Source organism: Lampris incognitus, chromosome 12 (assembly GCF_029633865.1).
Source record: "Lampris incognitus isolate fLamInc1 chromosome 12, fLamInc1.hap2, whole genome shotgun sequence".
NCBI classification, from domain to species: Eukaryota; Metazoa; Chordata; class Actinopteri; order Lampriformes; family Lampridae; genus Lampris; species Lampris incognitus.
The window spans coordinates 18,347,966-18,373,406 of NC_079222.1; the positions used below are offsets into that span (position 1 = coordinate 18,347,966).

The 25,441-nt window shown below is 43.7% G+C and overlaps 1 protein-coding gene across 1 annotated transcript in view; it reads left to right on the forward strand.

Moving 5' to 3' along the window:
• LOC130121569 (potassium/sodium hyperpolarization-activated cyclic nucleotide-gated channel 1) overlaps positions 1–25,441 on the forward strand; it is a 109,069-nt gene that overhangs the window by 47,732 nt on the left and 35,896 nt on the right. The window contains 1 exon segment of the mRNA XM_056290417.1: positions 12,443–12,661. Within this exon segment, the coding sequence (XP_056146392.1) occupies positions 12,443–12,661 (219 nt within the window).

Consider the following 25,441-nt stretch of genomic DNA (forward strand, 5'->3'; position numbering starts at 1 on the left):
TACAGACATAAATGGCCGTGTCTGTGAGTGGGAAGCCGGATATGGGTATGTGTCCTGGCCGCCAGCACCTCCTCTGGTTGGACGGGGCATCTGCCCAGGGTGGGGAGGGGGAACTTGAGAGAATGGCGCGATCCTCCCTCGCGCTACATCCCCCTGGCGAAACCCCTCATTGTCGGTGAAAATAAGCGGCTGGCGACTCGACACATATTGGAGGAGGCATGTGGTAGTCTGCAGCCCTCCCCGGATCGGTGCAGGTGGTGGAGCAGCGACCGGGGTGGGGTAATTGGCCAAGTACCATTGGGAGAAAAAAAAAGGGGGAAAAAAAGATTGAGTTGTAGGAAACGTTAAACCCTGTGTGTATGAAAGACTGATTATTTCATCTTTCCACACAAGTCTGTTTTCTTTTTCTTAGCTTATTGTCTTATCTATTTGATTTTCCATCTATAGGTTTTTATTTTTAGCTCTTGCTATCACAAATTCTCTTTATGTGGGTTCTATCTTTCTCTCTCTGTTAATATTTTGGATGTATTGGTTATTTTTCCTTCTCTGAGCTGGGGTCAAATGGACCATGTTTGTTCCTCTCTTTGGGATGTGGGAGAGTGTACAGGCCTCCCGGGTAATGCTGATTGTAAATGCTTGCCCCGGGACCTCGGCCTTCTCATCCCCCTCTCCCTGACAAACATTTCTGTGGTACACATGCACACTGGCTGCACAGAAGCAGCATACTGGTGGTGCAAATGTCAGCTCTTCTCAGTGTCATGGCTCCCTATCCCACTCTTATCTGTAAGGCAGTAAGAGCCAAGCTGCCCAAACAAGCCGAATCCCCACCAACATGTGTTATTCACCCTAGCAGACCTCCATTTCGTTGCACCAACATTATTTAAAAATATTTTCCAAAGATACTTCATAAGTAACTTACGTTGATGGGTATTTGCATAAAAATAAGTTAGCTAGCTAAAATCATATAGCTAAACATAATTTCAAATGTTTCTCACTTCACTCTGTATTCACATCTACTCTCAGTCAATAACATTGATGATCAACCAGTAGTTGCATTCATGCTCCTCTCACACTTATTTAGCCATGCTTGATTTACAGTGCATGATGCAAAAACACTACAAATTGGGAATTAAGTACAAGACAAACTTGTGGTACCCTGGGTGGCAGTATCTGCTGTGTTGTGGAATGACGGGCAGATTTGTTTTTAAATTTGGGTTTTGTGTCATTTGCAGAAGATAAAAAGTGTGCTAAAAGGAAGCGCTGGGATGAAGATTAGAGTGAAAACATTTCCATTAGGGTTCGTACGCAGTCAGATCACAGTTACTTAGCACAGTGGTTACTTAATACAGTGGAATGGGGTATACTGTCTCAGAATCTCTATGCCATGGACCTTAGCTGAATTAGAGCCCTGTGTGCTAACTGAGGTTTGCAAATCCAAAGTGAAAACCTCAGCCCAGATGTAGTATTCCTCTACTCACACCATCACAACACATCAGTGTTCATCTAATCTAAATAACCTATCACATTTTTGTGTATTGTGTGTGCACTTATTTTTTTTCCATCATCACAGTTGTTTGCTGCTCAGCATGTTAAAAGGACCACCTCAAAATATTGTTTGAGGTTTCCCTCTGTGTCTCCTGCCCTGTCTTGTCTCATCCTGTTCCATCCTGATTTGTCCCATTCTGCCCTTTCCTCACCAGCTCTGCTCTGTGTTATCCTGCCCCGTCCTAATCTGGGATGCCCTTTCCTGTCTTATGTGTTTCTCCATCACGTGTCATTCTGTCATTCCTCTCTCATCCCGTCCTGTTTTCTACTTTTTCTTCCCGTTCTGTCTCGTTCTTTACTGTTCTAGCCTGTTTTGACTTGGTCTACTTTTTTTTCTCTCTCATTCTGTCATTCTGTCAAGTCCTATTCTGCTGTTCTATCCTGTTTTGTCTCATTCTACATCTAATTTTTTTCCTAGTCTTTATTGTTCTATCCCCATTTTGACTTGGAGCAATATTTTTATATCCTGTTCAGTCCTGTCTTATTCTGTTATGGTATATCTACTATTTTATCCTCTTTATCCTATTCTATACTTTTCTATCCTGTTCTGTCTCGTTCTATGCTGTATTATCCCATTTTGTTGTGTTCTATACTGTCGTTTCCCATTTTATCCTGTTCTACATCCTGTTTTGTCTTGGTCAAAAACGTTTTTCCTGTTTTATCCTATATGTCCTATTCTATGTTGCTTTCTCCTGTTTTTATCCTGTCCTATACTGGTCTATCCTGTTTCATCTTCATCTATATATTGCTACCCCATTAAGTCCTGTTCTATTCTGCTGTTCTGTCCTGTTTTGTGTTGTTCTAAATCCTTTGTTTCCCCCACGTCTATACTGTTCTATTCCATTCTGTCTTGTTCTGTACTGATCTATCCTATTTTGTCTTGGTCTATATTTTTCTATCCCTTTCAGTCCTGTCCTATTCTGTTCTGTCTGTTCTATTCTGCAGTTTTTCCCCTCTTTTACTCTGTACTACACTATTCTATCCTGTTTTCTTGTTCTACATCCCATTTTGTCCAGTTCTATCTTGCCCTGTCTCATTCAATCTCATTTTGTTTTGTTCTATACTGTTCTATCCCATTTTGTCCTTTTCTACATCCTGTTTTGTCCTGGTCTAAATTTTACTATCCCACTCTGTGCTGTTCTATTCTATTTGCCGTTTTTTTTTACCATTCTGTTCCCATCTGTGCTGTTTTATTTGTCCTGTTCTTTACTGTTCTGGTATATTCTGTGTTATTTTTCCTGATCTTTTCTGTTCTATCCCATTCTGTGCTGTTCTATTTGTCCTGTTATTTACTGTTCTGTTCCATTCTGTGCTGTTCTATTTGTCCTGTTCTTTACTGTTCTATCCCATTCTGTGCTGTTCTCCGCTGTTGTATCCCATTCTGTTCTGTCATGTTCTACTGTGTTTTGTCTTGTTATATTTTGTTTTGTCCCGTTTCTTTCCTGTTTCTTCCCGTTTATCTTTTTCTGCCCTTTTCTATCATGTTCCTTCATGTTTTGTCCAATTCTGTCTTGTTGTTTCCTTTTTTGTTACTTCCCCTTCCTGTTTTGTCCTCTTCTTTGTGGTTCTATCCTGTTTGGTTGTGTCGCATTTTGTCCCTTTCTCTCCTGCTGTGTGCTGTTCCATCTTGTTCTATTCTGTCTTTTCCTTTTCCATCACGTTCTTTCCTGTTTCATCCATTCTGTCATGTTTTTTTTTCTTCCTGTTCTGTCTTGCCTTTTCTCATCTCTTCTCCTCTCCTCTCCTCTCTCCACTCCCATTTTTCTCCTATCCACTCCTTCATTTGCTTCACACATTTCAGGGTAGCAGGGAATGTCAAAAGAACTCCCAAAGAGGTATAAATACTTAATTTCCTCCCAGGCCTTGTCAAGGGGCTGACTGTCAGGTGATGGATCATGCCTTCAAAGTTGTCAACTTTCTCCTCGTTGCATTTATTTTCTCATGAGTGATAACTTTAATCATTGGTGGATACAGATCACATCACATTTTTCTTTTGTCGTATCACTCCATTGTTCTTCCAGCTGTGAGGAGAAGTGTGGGGACAGAGAAGAATGCAGATACTCGTGAGTGGTGTGGTACAGGGTATAGGGCAGCTATCTAGTTGACTAATGGCCTGAAAATAGCTTCTTCTTATGTGCTGGCTACATTTACTTAATCACCAGACAAGATAAAGATGCTGTCACTGTGGTGGCTCGGGTAAGAGGGTTTTAAGCTGCTGTTTTTGCTTGCATGTGCATTGATAATGTGTGTACAAGTTTAGGAGATTGTGTCGATGTATGTGGACACACGGGCATGTGTGTGTGTGTGTATGCTTGTGGTTTAGTGTCTGTATGAAGGCTGGGGCGGGGGGGGGCATCTGTTCATCCGTGTGTATACATGCATACTTTTTGTAGATGTACTTTTGAGGTTCTTGTCCAGGTTCATTTGAATTTTGATAGCTGAGCTATAGCCCCACCGAAGACATGTAGGGAGGATTTATGCCTCAGAGACAGAGACGGGGACAAAGGGGCAGAAAGGCAGAGACAGCGCTGGAAACCTCGTTAACCATGCTTAACCACCCTACACCCATCAGCATCAGTCAGCCTCTCAGGCATATTTCTTCCTTGGACCTCCCACGACTGTCCCGTTCATTTCTCCCCAAACCCCTGAATGAGTCACTTCTAATACCCCGCCTCACTCTTGAAATTATAAATTAATCAAACTCTCTCCTCTGTCATGTGGATCTTCAATCACCACAGAGACTACCCCCTGGTTTTACCTCAGCAAAAGGGGAGACTCCATTCTGCCTAGCATCAGGATCCGACCAAATGTGTCTCTTTTCTCTCGGTGAAGTACTTGGCATGAAGTACTTTTGGCTGGTTCAAAATTGATGGGTTTGTTATTTACTGCCTCCGAGGATCAGGGAGGGCATTAACCACCGTTGTGTTGGAAACCCGTAATCAGTTTATGGAGTGATAATCTGTGTTTCCCCTAAAATTCAGTCAGTCCTTCAAAAAAAAACAAAAAAAACTGTGATTTAATGCTCAAAGGAAAGATAGAGATGATCTCTATGGCAAAACACAACAGATGAAAAAAAAAAGCAGTACTAACAGTATAATGACGTCAAACCCATTTCATCTGAATAGATTGTGCTGCTGCATGTCGCTGTGGTAAAATATTTCTCCGTAAACTCATTTTGTGCCAGAGGGTGAGAGGATTATTCGGATGTGAAAATACGGTGTGTTGGGTAAACAATTCAATGGATTTGAAGTTCACTACTGTTATACGTGCCCATCAGGTAAAAGAGTCACGTGTCAGGTGTCCGGGTAGCATAGCGGTCTATTCCACTGCCTACCAATACGGGGCTCGCTGGTTCGAATCCCCGTATTACCTCTGGCTTGGTCCCTACAGACACAATTGGCTGTATCTGCGGGTGAGAAGCCGGATGTGGATATGTGTCCTAGTTGCTGCACTAATGCATCCTCTGGTTGGTTCGGGCGCCTGTTCAAGGAGGAGGGGGACCTGGGTGGAACAGCGTGATCCTCCCACATGCTACGACCCCCTGGCGAAACTCCTGTCAGGTGAAAAGAAGCGGCTGCCGACTCCACATGTATCGGAGGAGGCATGTGGTAGTCTGCAGCCCTCCCTGGATCGGCATTGGGGGTGGAGCAGTGACCGGGACGGCTCTGAAGAGTGGGGTAACTAGCCGGGTACAATTGAGGAGAAAGGGGGGGGGTCACGTGTCATTGCTGAATGAATTCTGCCATACTTTAGCAAGCTTACCCATTGAATGAGAAGTGGGTGTATGTGTCTTCCTCCATCGTTACGTCGTATTGATTTGTGACTCTGCAACACTTCCTTCAGCAGGCCACTGGGATTACTGTGGCTCGTTTTATTAGATCTGTCACATATCACCAGCAGATTAATTGACCATTTCAGGTGCACTGCTGTGAATCCACTTGTTAGGCTAACCTTGATGATTTATAGTTTGATTAAAAAACGTGACCCTAGGCGTGCTATCACTTTCTGAACCGCGGCGTTCAAAGGGAGCAGTATCCTGTAGGTGTCCTCGATGGGAACAGCTTGTGGTCTGATTATGCAACTGATAAGTGAAAACCGTGCACATTTTTCCGGCAAGGGACAGCTTGCTGGATTTTTATGTCGCACGATTGAGTAATTAAAAACATCAGATAATACTGACATTTCGCTTTTGGTTTCACTTTGTGGAATGTGGGAAACACATTAAGGAAATTAGAGCATTCTCCAAAATTGTAATTTACCAAATTAATCTATTAAATGTTTGTAATGAAATGAAAATCTCTACCTTAGAAAAGTGGATGTTCTAAAAGACAGGGTGTTGTTAACTTGATAGTTATATTGCTTTTCAATTATTAATTATTTACAGTTTTTATTTAATGAATTATATTTTCACATTGCTGCATTTTGACTTATGCGAATGTCAGTGCTGACAAACTTTTTATTGAGTTTGAGTCCAATGTAAAATGCTGGATCACAAATTCTTCTCAGACCTATCAACTCTCCATGCATCATTTGTGTTTTCAGGTGATTTTTTTTGTTTCATTATTATTTTATTTGAGATAAAAATTTCAACGGAACATTTTCAATCTATATCTTTTATTGAGAACAGCAAAAAGTTGTCTATACTTTCACCAGTTTATCGCCTGCATTTTGACTGCAGGAAAAATCAGAATCAGAATCATGTTTATTGGCCATGTAGGTTTGCACATGCATGGAATTTGACTATGGTGTCATGGCTCTCTTAGTGTACTTAACATAGAATAACTACACTACAACACAACAATCTTCAGATATATACACAGGATTGACTATATACAGGTAAAATAAGAGGTTATAAAGTGCAATAGTGCAGAGAATATATCAGATATGCTGAAATAGATGTTAGCAGGTTACTTACACACATGCCTGAGGTAGATGGACATGACAGAGCATACCAGTATATATACAGTGTACAGTGCAGTATATACAAAACGGTTGGATTTCTTTGACATTGATACGCATTCATTTGAATGACACCCTACAGAAAGCAGCTGTTTTTATATCTGGTTGTTTTAGGGTACAGTGCTCTGTAGCGCCTACCAGAGGGGAGGAGTTGGAACAGGTTGTGACCAGGGTGTGATGGGTCTGCAGTGATGTTGCCTGCCCATTTCCTGACTCTGGAGGTGTATAAGTCCTGAATGGAGGCAGGTTGGCACTAATGATTTTTTTTCTGCAGACCTAACTGCCCATGGTAGTCTGTCCCTGTCTTGTTTGGTGGCCGAACCAAACCAGACAGTGATGGATGTGCAGAGGACAGGGTGGATTATTGCAGTGTTGAACTGAATCAGCAGTTCCTGAAGCAGGTGGACTTTCTTGAGCTGGTGGAGAAAATACATCCTCTGCTGGGCCTTTTTGATGAATTTGTCTATGTTGGATGCCCACCTTAGGTCCTGGGAGATTGTGGAACCCACAAATCTGTAGGTTTTCACTGCAGACATCTTGCTGTTGGTGGTGGCGGGGGGGTGGGCAGTGTTGAGGGGCTCTCCCTGAAATCCACGGTCATCTCCACTGTTTTGAGCGTGTTCAGCTCCAGGTTGTTATGGCCACACCAGAGGGCCAGCTGACCAACCTCCCGTCTATAAGCAGACTCGTCACCATCCTGGATAAGGCCAATGATGGTTGTGTCATCCGCAGACTCCAGGAGTTTAACAGATGGGTCACCTGAGGGGCAGTCATTTGTGTAGAGGGAGAAGAGTAGAGGGGAGAGCACACATCCCTGGGGGGTGCCAGTGTTGATTGTTTGGGTGCTGGGTGTGATTTTGCCCAGCCTCACCAGCTGCCTCCTGTCTGTCAGGAAGTTTTTAATCAAGTGGCAGATGGGGGGCTAGTACACTGAGCCAGTTGAGTTTAGAGTGGAGGATATCTGGGATGTTGGTGTTGAATGCTGAGCTGAAGTCCACAAACAGGACCCTTGCGTATGTCCCTGGGGAGTCAAGGTGTTGGAAGATGTAGTGCAATCCCATGTTAACTGCATCATCCACTGACCTGTTTGCTCGGTAGGCAAACTGCAGGGGGCCGAGCAGGGGCCTTTGATTTCCTTCAGGTAGACCAACACCAGTCTCGAAGGATTTCATGACCACAGACGTCAGGGCAATGGGCCTGTAGTCATTTAACCCTGTGATACGGGGTTTCCTGGGGACCGGGATCATAGTGGAGCTCTTGAAGAAGGAGGGGACTTCACGCAGCTCCAGTGATCTGTTGAAGATCAGTTTGAAAATGGGGGCCAGTTGGTCAGCACAGACTTTCAGACAGGAGGGTGACAGAATCCAGGCCCAGTGTCTCCCTGGTCTTCTGTCTCTGGAAGAGCTGGCACATGTCCTCAACACAGATCCTGAGTGTGGGTGAGGGTTCAGTGGGGAGGGGAGAGTGGCTGGTAGGGAGTGCAGTTGGATGTATTGTGGCCGGAGAGGGGGAGGGGTGTGAAAGTTTGCTTTTCAAACTTGCAGTAAAACCCATTTAGATAATCAGCCAGTTGATGGTTCCCTGCAGTGTGGGGGGGTGTTCTCCTGTAGTTGGTAATGTCTTTCATACCACTCCAGACTGATGATGGGTTGTTGGCATAAAAACTGTTTTTCAGTGTTTCAGAGGAGCACCTTTTTGCCACTCTGATCTCCTTTGTGAGTGTATTTCTGGCTTTGCTATACCGGATCCTATCTCCACTTCCGTAGGCTTCCTCTTTGGCCTGACGAAGCTGCTGGAGTTTAGCTGAGAACCACGGCTTATTGTTGTTAAAGCTAGAGCAAGTTTTGGTGGGCACACACATATCCTTACAAAAATGGATGTATGACGTCATAGTGTCAGTACGTTCTTCCAGGTCTGTAGATGCAGCCTCAAAAACACTCCAGTCAGTGCAGTCAAGGCAGGCTTGGAGCTCCAGTTTTAACACACTGATCCATTTCCTCACAGCTTTTTTTAATGCCTCTTTAAAAAGCGAATCACTGCAAAAATAATTTCATTTTCATTATTTGCACCAGTTGTTGTTACTGCTTTGTCCACTACACTTTACATTCTGCAAGTTCTATATTGGCAACCATACTGAATATATTCAGATCAGTGTATCACTCTCAGTTACTCCCTTTTGATCCACAACCCATATACAGCACGACACTACATATGTTGTCTCTGGAAATGTCCCCATATCATAACCTTGAATCTGCATTTGTCTACTTAAATGTACTGTTATTCATGTTTTGTAACTGATTTTTTTCTTCAAAAGTATTAACCATGCATGCACATATATTCGAAAGCCCTCTGTCCAGTCTAATGCTGGATTTTCATAACCCTAGTTGCCTAAACTGACAAGTTTGTCGCAACAATTATATTCCATGTAAAATCTTTTTCTGTAATGCATTGCCCATATTGCAGTTTACCAAATGATGTTGAAAAACAACATTCTAACAGCTAAATTAGGTTGTTTTGGCATCACATTTGCATTTTACTCATTTATTTATTCATTTTAAATGCTTTGAAATAACAGCAGAGCTTTTGACATCAAAATGTGTAAATTACAGTATCTAATATTTTGTAGTCTTCTCTTTCTATTTAGACTTAGATTACATTCAGATGAAGCAGGGAGAAGGGGAAAGTATTACATATTGAATATATTCACTATTTTGGGTTAATAATCTACTATGGACTCAAATGGATTTGAAAAAGAATGGACGGATATACACAATATAAAAACATTACGTTGCTTACCACTGTTTTTGTAAATATATATACGACACCAAACACATTGTATTGACCTACATTAATATAGATACTGGCTGACTAGAATGTTTATCTTCTAAAATGTACCAAGCACCAATAATTTGCAATGGCATTAGGATTGGCATTATTCCTACTAAAATTTGCCGATATTTATAAAGACTTTTTTTGATTTGGCTGTGGTACTCAGAGTCTGGCTTGGGAGCAGCAATTTTCTCAAGCCCCCCCCAAGACCGTAGGGTCCCTGGCCCTGGGCTTGATAGGCCCATTTGGGGATCCATCTCTGTCCTTGGCAAAAGTCTTGGTTTTACCATAGTTGCAACAGCACTGGCTTGATTGTTGCCAGTTCTGTGTTCATTTTATCGCTGGGCATTTTTCCCAGTTCCAACCTTGACTGATCATGACCGGATTCATTTATATTCTATGTAAGTGTTTAACTCTGTGTGTATGTGTGTGTGTGTGTGTGTGTGTGTGTGTGTGTACCACCGATATTATAGTATTTATTTCAAATCATAACATCAAAGATGTTTATGCTACATGTTTACTGCAAAAAAAGGTGACTATATGGCATTCTAGACAACGCTCTGTAGGCTATAACCTTGTTTGGCTTCTTAACACATCACTTCACTAAACTGAGCTAATGCAATTCTTATGTAAAATTAGAAACAGCCAAGTCCAGCAATCTGAATTACTTTCTTTATTAAGGTTGACAGGTGTAATTATCAACTAATTTTCTCATCAGTCCGCGAAAGAACAACTAATCAGCATGGAAATGAGGATGCATATTTATACCTGTAGGTGAGTCAGCAAGCGAAAATAATTGCGCTGTAAATTCACTCATTTGCAGATTTTCAGTTAATGAATACTTTCTACAGCAAAGCCTAGGCTGTTGCGTCTGGCATAGGAATTAGGAGACACCTGTGTACGGACATAATGGGATGAGACTGCGTGGTGAGATGAACTATGTCAGCCCTAGGGAGAGACAGTGATTAACTATGTTTTCTAGTGGTTTCATATTTTTTTCATGAGCCGTTCAGTTTTTGGCGAGACAAGGTATTCTCGCTCCCTCAGCACTTTTTTGTTCACAGAGGGGGAAAGTGTTGGCGGAGTCAGCAACTCAGCTGTGACTACGAGGGTGCACTAGGAGAGCTGTCACATTTGTCTCCAGAGCGGAGCTCACTGGATTGCACAGATGTAGCCTGGCCGGGTGTGTTTGGTGGCTTTCAGCAGCTAAGGGTCTTAGGTCTCCAGGGGAAATGGAACACTCTAAAGGATGATAGTATATACTACGGATGAACTTTCTAAACTGCTCTGTGACTTCTGGTAGGACATTGTTGAGGTTTGATGTTGAAGTTTCTGATTATACTACTGAAAAGGGAAATGCCTCATTTGGAAACGAAGCATGTCTTGGTTAAAATCTCTCCCCCATAGGAAAAGGAAATCCTGTAGCCAAATGACTTAGTGGGACCTTGAAAAAATATGGGGAAGCGGTCTATTCCGTTGCCTACCAGCACTGGGATCGCGGATCACTGTCAGGTGAAAAGAAGCGGCTGGTGACACCACATGTATCGGCGGAGGCATGTGGTAGTCTGCAGCCCTCCCCGGATCGGCAGAGGGGGTGGAGCAGCGACCAGGACTGCTCGGAAGAGTGGGGCAGTTGGCCAGGTGCAATTGGGGAGAAAAAGGGGGAACATTATAAAAAAAAACATATTCAAATATGATCCAAACTAAGGTTACTCATGCAACATTTCTTGTTTGACGCACACAACTCAACATCCCGTTTGGTTTAACCATCTACATTTATTCTTACACAATTTCAGCCTTGTGTGTGTGATATCCAACAGCCTTAACAGGGGTTTTCCTGGCTCAAATTAAGGCGGAGGTGGTACCATCCTGATCATGTGCGCACACGTGCATGTGTACCTTGCCTTCAACTGGCTCAAGCAAACACTTTTTCTTTTACAAGCAGCGTATTTTAGGAGTTCTAATAATTTTATGATTGAAGTATGACAATTATCACGTTAAAGCACATTTTATTTAAAAAAAATAAAGGTGCCCTTTTCAACATTAAATCAAATACAATATAAATGCTAACGTGTTAATTTACACATAACGGCAAAGTTGTTTAAAATGAAATCAAACATAACATAAGCTATCGTTTTCATTTAAAGTTCACATGGGCCCTCTTGCAGTGTAGTTGAACATAAATATAACATACAATACTTTGCTTTAATTTACACTTTTCGCAACTGGAAACATCTGGGAAATTGCAGCTTTTTCCTCTGGCAGTTTTGGCAGCGCTTTTCCAGGTGCACTGTGCTAATTACGGTACAGCGCCGCCACATCAGCGACGGCGTAATGCCGCAATTGCAGTTAAAAATGACATCCACCGAGTGCAACGCTCATTAGAAAATAGTGTTCTTCATTAAGACACCCGTTGAGAGCTGGAGGCGGGACGGAATTTGACGGAGGCGGTCGCCTTGTAATTCTCTATGCAGGGAAAATCCTGCTTAGCATTTCCTATTGTGGCTATCTATTGGTATTTAAAGTGGAGCAGGTTTACCTGCCTCCCAGTCTTATGTTTCTGCTTCTCTGCCTCCAACACATCCCATTACAACACTAATGATAATTTACCCCAAGAGGGCACAATCTAGGCTATTGCTCCTCCATCGTTCTACTGTCTCTCTTAGCAAAAGATGCTAAAGGCAAACGGAAAGGCTAATGGCAAACTATACATCGATGCAAATAATTTCTGATTAGAACTTGGAGCCATTAGTTGTTTTGCACTCAGTGATGATTAGGGACATAGTGAACAACGTTGGGCAGAAAGAGAGGGAAAGGAGACACGAATGGAAAGCAAAAACAGGAAGTGTTGAAAGATTGTAAATGAATGATAAATAGAGCAAGAGACAGACAATGAGAGAGAGAGATGGTAGAAAGTTTAGTCATTCCATGTGAGCATTAAGCTCTGAAGCATGAAGAGTATGTTTGCAGGATGTTGGATGGAAGTGCAGTGATCCATCAAAGAAAAGCCAGCCTTTCCATTCAGCCTGCTAGAGCGCCTCCTTTCCCTGACTTGCCTTGCAGTAATGTGCCCCCCCCCATCTCTCCCTTTCTCTCTCCATTCTTACAGAATGATTCCTGGGGCAAGCAGTATTCATATGCCCTCTTCAAAGCCATGAGCCACATGCTGTGCATTGGATATGGTGCTCGGGCGCCTGTCAGCATGTCTGACCTGTGGATCACCATGCTGAGCATGATTGTAGGTGCCACCTGCTATGCCATGTTTGTGGGCCATGCCACTGCTCTAATCCAATCACTGGACTCCTCACGCAGGCAGTACCAAGAGAAGGTGAGTTTCAACTTGTCTCACGCACACTACATATAACATACTACAGCTTTGTTCCCTGGAAACGCCTAAAATTTAATGTATTCTTTGTTTATATAGCCATGAATTAAATATGTATAAACTCGCTAGAAAATCCATGTTGTCGCTGCACCCAACAGGGTTGTTTTTATGATGTCAGTGGGAAAAAATTCCATAAAAACTTTTCAGCATATTGTAATTCAGGTGGTCTGAGAGTAAACTACGTCTGCACATCATCTTGGCTCTGTATTCAGGCTTTAAAAAAATCGAGCCCGCGATGTAAGATTTTAGCCAATCACGGGTCATTTCGGAGGGCATTTCTATTGGCTGTTCTACAAATGCAGATGCGCGGGTATGCGATCAATTCGCGTCTGCACTATCAAATTCAAATTCAAATGGCTTTATTGGCATGACGTAACACTGCACATATTGCAATCTTGCGGACGCTTGTGGTTGTAACCCTAAAAATCAGAAAGACCAACCCAAAAGGGCTACTTCACATGAACAATATCAGTGTAGCTAAGAGATTTGCTGGAAAAAAAAGAAATACATGTTTACATGGATAGTTTATCAGCTACGATACAAGTTTCACGAGTCTCGGTTTGATATTTATTTCCTGATTGTACATGAGTGTAAGGGGCTGAAGAGCGGCGCGGAAGTCATTTGGTGGGAGGGGCATGGCGTAGTGATACAAAGTGGCAGGGAGAGAGAGAGAGAGAGAGAGAGAGAGAGAGAGAGAGAGAGAGAGAGAGAGAGAGAGAGAGAGAGAGAGAGAGAGAGAGAGAGAGGGCGGAAGGATTTGCACTGGAATGGTCAATGTTACCTACGGCAGTTTAATTTTTTTTTAAGGAGATTGTTTAACACAATCTCAAAAAGTGAGAGGATGCCTGAGGAGTGGAGAAGTATAATGGTGCCGATTTTCAAGAATAAGGAAGATGTGCAGAACTGTACCAACTACAGAGGTATAAAGTTGATCAGCCACAGCATGAAGATATGGGAAAGAGTAATAGAAGCTAGGTTAAGAGGTGGGGTGACGATTAGTGAGCAAAAGTATGGTTTCATGCCACGAAAGAGCACTACAGATGTGATGTTTGCTTTGAGAATGTTGATTGAGAAGTATAGAGAAGGCCAGAAGGAGTTACATTGTGTCTTTGTGGATTTAGAGAAAGCATATGACAGGGTGCCGAGAGAGGAGTTGTGGTATTGTATGAGGAATTTGGGAGTTGTGGAGAAGTACATTTGTAGGAGTGGTTCAGGATATGTATTTGGGCAGTGTGACAGTGGTGAGGTGTGTGGTTGGAATGACAGATGGGTTCAAGGTGAAGGTGGGATTACATCAAGGATCGGCTCTGAGCCCTTTCTTGTTTGCAATGGTGATGGACAGGTTGATGGACGAGATCAGGCAAGAGTCTCCAGGGCACTGCGATGTTTGCAGATGACATTGTGATCAGTAGCAAGAGTAGGGAGCAGGTTGAGGAGAGCCTGGAGAGGTGGAGGTATGCACTGGAGAGAAGAGGAATGAAAGTCAGTAGGACCAAGACAGAATACCTATGCGTGAAAGAGAGGGAGTACAGTGGAATGGTGAGGATGCAAGGAGTGGAGGTGACGAAGGTAGATGAGTTTAAATACTTGGGGTCAACTCTCCAAAGTAACGGGAAGAGCAGAAGAGAGGTGATGAAGAGAGTGCAAGCAGGATGGAGTGGGTGGAGAAGAGCGTCAGAAGTGAATTGCGATAGAAGGGTACCAGCAAGCGTTAAAGGGAAGGTTTACAAGATGGTTGTGAGACCAGCTATGCGATATGGTCTGGAGACAGTGGCACTGACAAAAAGGCAGGAGTTGGAGCTGGAGGTGGCAGAGTTGAAGATGCTAAGATTCCTATTGGAAGTGATGAAAAAGGACAGGACTAGGATGATTGTATTAGAGGGACAGCTCAGGTTGGACAGTTTGGAGACAAAGCAAGAGAGGTTAGATTTAGATGGTTTGGACATGTGCGGTGGAGAGATGCTGAGTATATTGGGAGAAGGATGCTGAATATGAAGCTGCCAGGGAAGAGGGAAAGAGGAAGGCCAAAGAGGAGGTTTATGGATGTGGTGAGAGAGGACATGCAGGTGGCTGGTGTGACAGAGGAAGATGCAGGGGAAAGGAAGAAATGGAAAAGGATGATCCGCTGTGGCGACCCCTAATGGGAAAGTAGTAGTAGTAGTAGTAGTAGTAGTAATAGTAGTAGTTGTATCGTCTGAAAAACCTGTATTAAATGTTTTAAGTTGAGTAAAGGTAGGGGATGCTTGTTAGAGCTGGGTATAGGAAAAAGTGAATATAAATTCTTTAGCACATAAACGGCTCTATAATAATACTGTTAAATAATTTCTTTATGGAAAAAGAAAGTTGGTTTTGAATTTTGATTTGTAAAAATAGAATACTTTTAATAAAAGGCTATTATAGCGGTCTAATCCGTTGCCTATCAACACGGGGATCGCCGGTTCGAATCCCCGTGTTACCTCCGGCTTGGTCGGGCGTCCCTACAGACATAATTGGCCGTGTCTGCGGGTCGGAAGCTGGATGTGGGTATGTGTCCTGGTCTCTGCACTAGTGCCTCCTCTGGTCAGTCGGGGCGCCTGTCCGGGGGGGGGGGACTGGGGGGAATAGCGTGATCCTCCCACGCGCTACGTCCCCCTGGCAAACTTCCTCAGTGCCAGGTGAAAAGAAGTGGCTGGCGACTCCACATGTATTGGAAGATTCATGTGGTAGTCTGTAGCCCTTCCGGATCGGCAGAGGGGTCGGAGCAGCGACCAGGACGGCTCAGAAGAGTGGGGTAATTGGCCGATTGCAATCGGGGGGAAAAAATAGGAAATAAATAAATAAAAATAATATATAATAGGCTATGAAATGCTAATTAAATGGTATTGATAAATCATATTAAGGTTAAACGATTAATGCTTGTCAGTTATAAGTAGTTGTATATAGTTAAATTAGAGATCTCTCAGCTAGGTTTTAATTTGTCTTTAGTGATATATATATATATATTACCATACATTTTTTTGGTCATAATTATACATATTGAGATTTTACATTATTATGAACCATAGTTAGATACATAAATATCTAAATGTCTAGTGTTAAAGGTACAACCCGTAATGGCATGTGCCGACATGTAGTAGTATTGCAACAACATAGGCGGTCTACTGATGACAAGAAACACATATCATATCTCACCATTGGATCAACAGTGTGAAATGTCGAGAAATGGAGACAACTGAAAGCCTCAAAAGCAACTGAATGCAATATGGCACTGTCTGGTTTTCTCATTTACAAGTGATACAGTGAACAGTTTTTGAAGTCTGTCCAAAACAATGGCACAAGTCGGGCAGGCAGAGCCTGCATCATTTGTGGATTGTACCTTTTACTCTCTGACTATTCATAATCATATATTGTCTTAAAACCTCAAAATTATTGTTATTATTATTATATTTTTTGTCGTGGGTGAATTCTACTTTATACATATTATATATATATAAAAAAAATCTCTGGATATGACCTAGCAAGAGAAGATTTAAGTAGGATTAGGGACCAAAATATTGCCCCACTCAACTAATTGCCAGAAAAGTATAAAAACATTTTTTTCTGAGGTTTTTGCTCCTCCCTACTGCATTAAAAGTCCTAATTGAAATTACCATTCAGTAGATTATGACTTCTAACTGTGGCCCTGAAGACCAGGAGTTTAAAGCCCTAATAGATCACAATAACTAGTGGCAGTAGCTAGAAAAGTTTTTTCTTTTTCTTTTTTTTAATACCTCAAACATATCATAGAGAGGTAGGAGGGTGCAGATGTTTGTGATGGTACCAGCTTTTGCATTGTTTGGGAACAGTGAATAAATTCCCCTCTTCTCTTCTATTTTATCCCCTATTACATAATTTTTGCATGGAGGGTGATTATCCAGTATTTCAGCCAAGCCACCATCTGTTATCTGGCTGAGGGGCCGAGACAGGTTCCTGAACACTCTAATATTGCTGGTGAACAAACACGCAAGAGACCAAGTTCAGCCCCAAAAGTTTCAGTAGTCCCATGTCCCATGTCCATGTACACATTGCTGCCTATACAGACACCATCTGTTCACTTTTAATCGCTGTAGCACATTTGACCCATAACAAATGTAGTTTGTATACTTTTTTTGAATCTCTATCGAACCCTGAATAAAGTTAAAGTTAAAAAAGCAATAAGTAATCAGTCATTTGAGTTTAATATTAATTTTCATTATAAAATACATTACAGTACACTTTTTTCCAGTGACACTAAGTGTTAATAGCATGCATGCACACACAATTAGGGACAAAAATGCACTTACACACCCAGGGCGGATACACAACTCACACATCATTTACTCTACGGGAGGAAGTTGGCAGCAATGATAACAGGGAGGATGTATCAGCAGAGTCACCTTGGCCATGATTACGACAGGACAATCCCAAATGTAGCAAGTCGCTTATTAGTTTACACCCTGCATCTGAAAGCATTAGCTCTTATCGTTTAATTCTAATATCATGCTCTGACCTTGCCAACCTGTCCCATGGTTATTGCAACATGCCAAAACACCCCTTTTATTGTTCCTTCCCGTGGTTGAATGGTGTAATGCTGTTTGACATGGGAGTGAAGAAGAAGTTAATCTGAATGTAATTCTCTTATCATTACTATACGTGTCTCTTAAAACCAAGTGCTAAACCATAAAAGAGTACAACTGGTATACGAAAAACAACAAATATTTGTATTCATCAAAAATCAGATGTGCCTGTCAGTGGCAACACTATCAGATATGTGGTATCGGTTTGGACCCCCTTTAGCCTCAAGAACAGTCTGAATACTTTGTGGCATGGATTCAAACAGAACCTGGAAACAGTCCTTGGGGTTTTGGCCCACACTGACTCAATAGCATCACACAATGCCTGTATATTTATCTGCCACACATTCATGCTGCATACCTCCCATTCCAACTTATCCCAAAGATACTCTTCTGGATTTAGATCTGGAGACTGTACAAGGTATTGGAGTACACTCAAGCCACTTGAGTCAATCAAATATCACCATTTGATATAACCATTCGATTATGTATCACCATTTGAGATGATGCCTGCTTTGCAACATGGCTGCTGGAAGTAGTCACTTGAAAATGATTATTCTATAGCCATAAAAGGATGCACATGGTCAGCAATAATGCTAAAGTTCACAATGGCATTCAAATAACGCTCAATTGGTATTACGGGGCTTAATGTGTGCCAAAAGAATATTCTCCAACCACAAGTTGACACAAGGAAAGATGGAGTCATGGACTCCTGCTGTTTACACCAAATTCTAATCCTACCATCTGTCACAGTAGAAATCAATATTGTCAGACCAAGTGATATTTCATTTGTCCATTTTTTTTTTAATCAAATACCCACTGTAGTCTCATCTTCCCGTACTTAGCAGACTGTAGTAAAGCTTGGCATGGTCTTCTGCTGCTATAGCCCGGCCGCTTCAAGGTTCATCATGTTGTGCATCCAGAGATTCCTCTTTGCACACCACTGTTGTAAAGAGTGGTTATATATGTCTGTATGTATGCTCTGTAATGAAGGTAAGAAAATCACAGACGGTTGAATCAGTTCATCTGGACACAACGTTTATTGAGAGAGAAATGTTTTGTCACTCCTTTAAGTGGCCTCTTCAGTCTCAACTGACTGCAGGTATCCCCACCCTTATAAACCACACAGTGGCATAACGACCAAAAACGATTAGTTTCATATGCAAATTGCCGTGAGCATTAACTAGAGTTTCAATGGCAATGTGTACTATTCACGGAGGATTTGGGAATGGTTGCAATCACCACATTGTAAAAAAAGAGGAAAAGAGGGCTATGATGTCCTATCCAGGGACACCACCACATTGATTTAAATTTGCGGATGACACCTGGGTTCAAATTAAATCTCAGGGCATAACACATTTTACCGACCACATTAACTCTGTAGACAACCATATCAAGTTCACCAGGGAGGATGTGAAAAATGACAGGTTAGCCTTCTTAGACTGTGAAATTGCAATTGGTGGTGGGGGACATTTGATTGTTGATGTTTACGGTAAACGAACACATACTGATCAGTACTTAAGTTTTGGCTCTCATCATCCACTGGAGTACAAACTGGGAGTCATCAGGACGCTGAACCTCTGAGCTGCCAACCTCCCCACTGACACAGCGGTCAGGGAAGGAGAGAAATCCCACATTAAACAGGCCTTGGTTAAGTGTGGTTATCCTAACTGGGCATTTGTCAAAGCCAGGAAGATGCCCAAACAGTGCACCAGCTGATTGAAGAGAGGAGGGACAAAATCTGCCTCAGCATAAACCAGTGGTGATTCTGTATGTGGAGGGAGTGTCATATTTTCCAAACATCACATCGCATTTGCTTTCAAACCCCAAAACATGCTGTACCAGAAACTGGTCGACCCCAAGGATTGGGTCCCCTGGCACAAACAGCAATATAGTATACACTGTTAAGTGCCGGAGGATTGCTGTGACATGTTGGGGAAACCAAACAGATGCTGCGCAAGAGGATGGCACAACACAGAAGAGCTAACATGCCAGGCCAGGATGCTGCAGTCTACACCCATATACAGGCCAGTGGTCACTCTTTTGAGGATGAGGATGTGCACATCCTTTAGAGGGAGGAACACTGGTTTGTACGGGGAGTTAGGGAGGCCATCTATGTGAAGAATGAACGACCATCCCTGAACCGGGAGTGGGGGGCAAGAGTACAATGACACTAGTTAATGCTCACGGCAATTTGCATATGTAACCAATCATTTTCAGTCGTTATGCCACTGTATTGTTTATAAGGGTGGGGATACCTGCAGTCAGTTGAGACTGAAGAGGTCACTTAGATGAGTGATTAAACATTTCTCTCTCAATAAACGTTGTGTCCAGATGAACTGATTCAATTTTCTGTGATTGGTAATATTGGTATATTGGTATTTGTGGCCTTCCTGTCAACTGGAACAAATATGGCCATTCTCCTCTGACCTCTCATTAACAAGCCGTTTTTGTGCACAGAACTACTGTTCACTTGGATGTATTTTTTCCTCTTTTGGCACCATTCTCTGTAAACTCCAGAACCTGTAGTGTGTGAATATTGCTGGAGGTCAGCAGTTTCTGAGATTGTAGAAACCACGGTGTCCACCACCAACAACTATTCTGTGAAAAACTTCCACACACAGCTTTCAGGTGAAATAACCATCAGAGATGCTTTGCTACAGGCAGAAACTGCAGGAGCTACTTAAGATGTTGAAAGTTACTCCTCTCGATGGTATTCCTTGGTGGCAGTGAGGTCAGAGCATTCACATAGTGATGAACCCTTCTGCATTTTCAGCAGATATCTCAGGGTCACATGCGTTTCACCTCTTAGACTGTACGCCTCATCGGAGTGGGGCATACAGGCTTAGACCCTCTGCAGTACGAGTCCTCTCTTGCCTTTGGCATTGGCCTTACTCCATCTCTTGGCATTGTAGTTTCCAAGTCTTAGCCATCCTTGATAGACTACCCCAACGGTCTCCTGAGCGTCCGGGTAGACACTCTTTGCCACTGCTCGTCTGTTGGCGGCTGGATTCGCTGTTTTCTTTTTTGTCTTTGTCGCCTTTTGTATGTATGTGTGTTGTTTAAATCAGAGAGTACTGCTGGCCTCATGTGTGGCTGCCGCTTCTCCCACTGTCTTCTCTTTCACCTCTCTGTCCCCATTTTTTCGGCCCTCCGTGCTAGCCGCCTAACTAGCTAACTGGCTAACCACCACTCGTCTAACGTTAGCTTTACGTGACCTCTGACCTTCTGGCTCTCCACGCTAGCTTGCGGATCTGGCTCCATCCCCCAACCCCCGCTGGATTATCTATTTCATTTTCCCTGGGCAGTGGACACTATCACTCTTTGGACCATCATCAACTTGGACTAGCATAATCTGGACATCACCATCCCTGGCGGCACTCCCCTTCATATCGTGAGTAGCTAGCCTCATCCCATCCGTGTTCTGCGCTATCCCTCCTATGCTTCCAATGTTATTAATCCACCCGTCACCTGGAACCAACACTCTGCCCCCTACTGTTTCTACTTACGCTACCCCCCTTATTACTACTACATAGAATACCCTGGTTTCCCTTTTTATTTTCTCCCCTGATTAGTTTCCCTCCTCCTCCCTTACACTACTCTCCTGATGAACTCCACTGTCTGCTGGCATCCTCCGCTGCCGCCGTTATCTTCATCGCGGCCCCAGACACTCCCGTCATCTACATCCTTCCACTAACCCCGATACGATATCCCACATCCAAGCCCTATGTTCCCACCCCCCCTCCACTGCACCCCACGCACTGCTAACCTGGACAACCTCAGACCTCTCCAGCATGCTCCCACTACGTTGCCCTCTCATTCCATCAGCCTTGTCCTCCTTAACACCCGATCACTAAATAACAAAGCCCTTATCCTACATGAAACAATCACTGATAATTCATTTGACTTTCTCCTGCTCACTGAAACCTGGCAACAACCTGGTGACTTTTTCTCCCTCAACGAAGCATCCCTCCCCGGTTTTGGCTACATCTGCAGACCCCGTCCCTCCCGTCGTGGAGGTGGTCCTGCTGTCTTATTCAATCAGAATTTCAGGACCACTGAGCTCTCACTCCCCACTGTCTTATCATTTGAATTCCTTGCTTTTAAAACCTGCTCAATGGCTGTCATTCTCATCTACCAGCCACCCACACCAAATCCATCTTTCCTGTCTGACCTCTCTGAACTCCTCACCATAGCCTCATCTCTCTCCTCACACTTACTACTGCTTGGTGATTTTAACAACCACATTGATTTACCCACCTGTAAGTTTGCATTAGAATTCATTACTACTACTACTACTTTTGGCTGCTCCCGTTAGGGGTCGCCACAGCGGATCATCCGTTTCCATTTCTTCCTGTCTTCTGCATCTTCCTCTGTCACACCAGCCACCTGCATGTCTTCCCTCACCACATCCATAAACCTCCTCTTTGGCCTTCCTCTTCTCCTCTTCCCTGGCAGCTCCATATTCAGCATTCTTCTCCCAATATACTCAGCATCTCTCCTCCACACATGTCCAAGCCATCTCAATCTTGCCTCTCTTGCTTTGTCTCCAAACCGTCCAACCTGAGCGGTCCCTCTAATATAATCATTCCTAATCCTGTCCTTCTTCGTTACTCCCAGTGAAAATCTTAGCATCTTCAACTCTGCCACCTCCAGCTCCACCTCCTGTCTTTTCGTCAGTGTCACTGTCTCCAAACCATATAACATAGCTGGTCTCACAACCATCTTGTAAACTTTCCCTTTAACTCTTGCTGGTACCCTTCTGTCGCAAGTCACTCCTGACACTCTTCTCCACCCACTCCACCCTGCCTGCACTCTCTTTTTCACCTCTCTCCTGCACTCCCCGTTACTTTGGAGAGTTGACCCCAAGTATTTAAACTCAAATGCCTTTGTCACCTCCACTCCTTGCATCCTCACCATTCCACTGTCCTCTCTCTCATTCACGCATAGGTATTCCGTCTTGCTCCTACTGACTTTCATTCCTCTTCTCTCCAGTGCATACCTCCACCTCTCCTGGCTCTCCTCAACCTGCACCCTACTCTCGCTACAGATCACAATGTCATCCGCGAACATCATCGTCCATGGAGACTCCTGCCTGATCTTGTCCGTCAACCTGTCCATCACCATTGCAAACAAGAAAGGGCTCAGAGCTGATCCTTGATGTAATCCGACCTCCACCTTGAACCCATCTGTCATTCCAACCGCACACCTCACCATTGTCACACTTCCCTCATACGTATCCTGCACCACTCCTACATACTTCTCTGCAACTCCTGACTTCCTCATACAATACCACACCTCCTCTCTCGGCACTCTGTCATAAGCTTTCTCTAAATCTACAAAGACACAATGCAACTCTTTCTGGCCTTCTCTATACTTCTCAAACAACATTCTCAAAGCAAACATCGCATCTGTGGTGCTCTTTCGTGGCATGAAACCATACTGCTGCTCGCTGATCATCACCTCTCCTCTTAACCTAGCTTCTATTACTCTTTCCCAAATCTTCATGCTGTGGCTGATCAACTTTATACCTCTGTAGTTGTTACAGTTCTGCACATCGCCCTTGTTCTTGAAAATCGGTACCAGTATGCTTCTTCTCCACTCCTCAGGCACCCTCTCACTTTCCAGGATTGTGTTAAACAATCTAGTTAAAAACTCCACTGCCATCTCTCCTAAACATCTCCATGCCTCCACAGGTATGTCATCAGGACCAACTGCCTTTCCACTCTTCATCCTCTTCATAGCTGCCCTCACTTCCTCCTTGTTAATCTGCTGAACTTCCTGATTCACTATCCCTATATCATCCAACCTTCTCTCTCTCTCATTTTCTTCATTCATCAGCCCCTCAAAGTATTCCTTCCACCTTCTTAGCACACTCTCCTCGCTTGTCAGCACATTTCCATCTCTATCCTTGATCGCCCTAACTTGCTGCACATCCTTTGCAGCTTGGTCCCTCTGTCTAGCCAATCGGTACAAGTCCTTTTCTCCTTCCTTAGTGTCTAACCTGTCTGTCATACAACTCACCAGACGCCTTTTCCTTTGCCTTTGCCACCTCTCTCTTTGCTTTACACTGCATCTCCTTGTACTCCTGTCTACTTTCTTCATCTCTCTTACTATCCCACTTCTTCTTTGCCAACCTTTTCCTCTGTATAATTTGCTGTACTCCCTCATTCCACCACCAAGTCTCCTTGTCTTCCTTCCTCTGTCCTGATGACACACCAAGTACCTTCCTAGCTGTCTCCCTCACTATTTCTGCAGTGGTTGTCCAGCCATCTGGCAACTCTTCACTACCACCCAGTGCCTGTCTTAACTCCTGCCTGAACTCCACACAAAAGTCTTCCTTCTTCAACTTCCACCATTTGATCCTCGGCTGTGTCTTCACTCGCTTCCTCTTCTTGGTCTCCAAAGTCATCCTACAGACCACCATCCGATGCTGCCTAGCTACGTTCTCCCCTGTCACCACCTTGCAGTCTCCAATCCCTTTTAGATGGCGCCTTCTACATAAGATATAGTCCACCTGTGTGCACTTTCCTCCACTCTTGTACGTCACCCTGTGTTCCTCCCTCTTCTTGAAATATGTATTCACCACAGCCATTTCCATCCTTTTTGCAAAATCGACCATCATATGTCCTTCCACATTTCTCTTCTTGACTCCATACCTTCCCATCACCTCCTCATCACCTCTGTTCCCTTCACCAACATGTCCATTGAAGTCCGCTCCAATCTCCACTCTCTCCTCCTTGGGTACCCTCTCCACCATATCGTCCAACTCACTCCAGAATTCTTCTTTTTCCTCCATCTCACACCCAACTTGCGGGGCATATGCGCTGATAACATTCAGCAATAAACCTTCAATTTCCAGCTTCATACTCATCACTCTGTCTGACACTCTCTTCACCTCCAGCACACTCTTGACATACTCTTCCTTCAGAATGACCCCTACCCCATTTCTCCTCTCATTCACACCATGGTAAAAGAGTTTGAACCCACCTCCGATACTCCTGGCCTTACTCCCCTTCCACCTGGTCTCTTGCACACACAGTATGCCTACCTTTCTTCTTTCCATCATGTCAGCCAGCTCTCTCCCTTTACCAGTCATAGTGCCAACATTCAAAGTTCCAACTCTCACCTCCACATGCCTACCCTTCCTCCTCTCTAGCTGCCTCTGGACATGCTTTCCCCCTCTCCTTCTCCTTCGCCCAACAGTAGCATAGTTTCCACCGACACCCTGCTGGTTAACAGTACCGGTGGCGGTCGTTGGTAACCCGGGCCTCGACCGATCCGGTATGTAAGTCTTATTTATGATCCGCATATTTGATTTGGCAAAGATTTTACGCCGGATGCCCTTCCTGATGCAACTCTCCCCATTTGTCCGGGCTTGGGACCGGCACTAAGGATGCACTGGCTTGTGCATCCTCAGTGGCTGGGTTATTAGAATTCATTACTCTATTGGACAATTTCAACCTCACCCAGCACGTCACTTTCCCCACCCATGTCAAAGGCCATATCCTTGACCAGGTCTGCTCTGTCAATCTACCAATACAAAACATCCATCCATCCCCATTTCCTCTGTCAGACCATAATCTCATCCAGTTCAATATTCTATCCCCAACTCCTCGGCCACACCTCCTCAGAGAAATAACATTCCACAATACTAAATCTATTGACCCCCTCCAACTCTCCAATCTGCTCTCCTCTGCTCTCCCCCTGGAACCATCCTCTACCTTACCTGATGATCTTACCGATCACCTCAACACCACTCTGTCTGCCTCCTTCAACACACTGGCCCCTCTCAAAACAAAAACAGTCTCCTTCAACACCTCTGCACCCTGGTTCACACCTGAGCTCCGCACAATGAAACAGACTGCCTGCCAACTGGAATGACTCGCCAAGAAAACATCTCTCACTGTACATCAAGAAGCCCACAACCTCCACCTCTCTGCCTACAAAGATGCCCTCACCGCCGCCAAGTCTGCCTATTTTTCCACCATCATTAATGATTCCAACCACAACCCCCACACTCTCTTCTCCACTGTAAACAACCTCCTCAAGCCCCGTGCCGATGCCCTCTCCAACTCTACTGCTGAACAATCCAACTAATTTCTCCAATTTTTTGCAGACAAAATCGCCACTATCAACAAATCACTGTCCC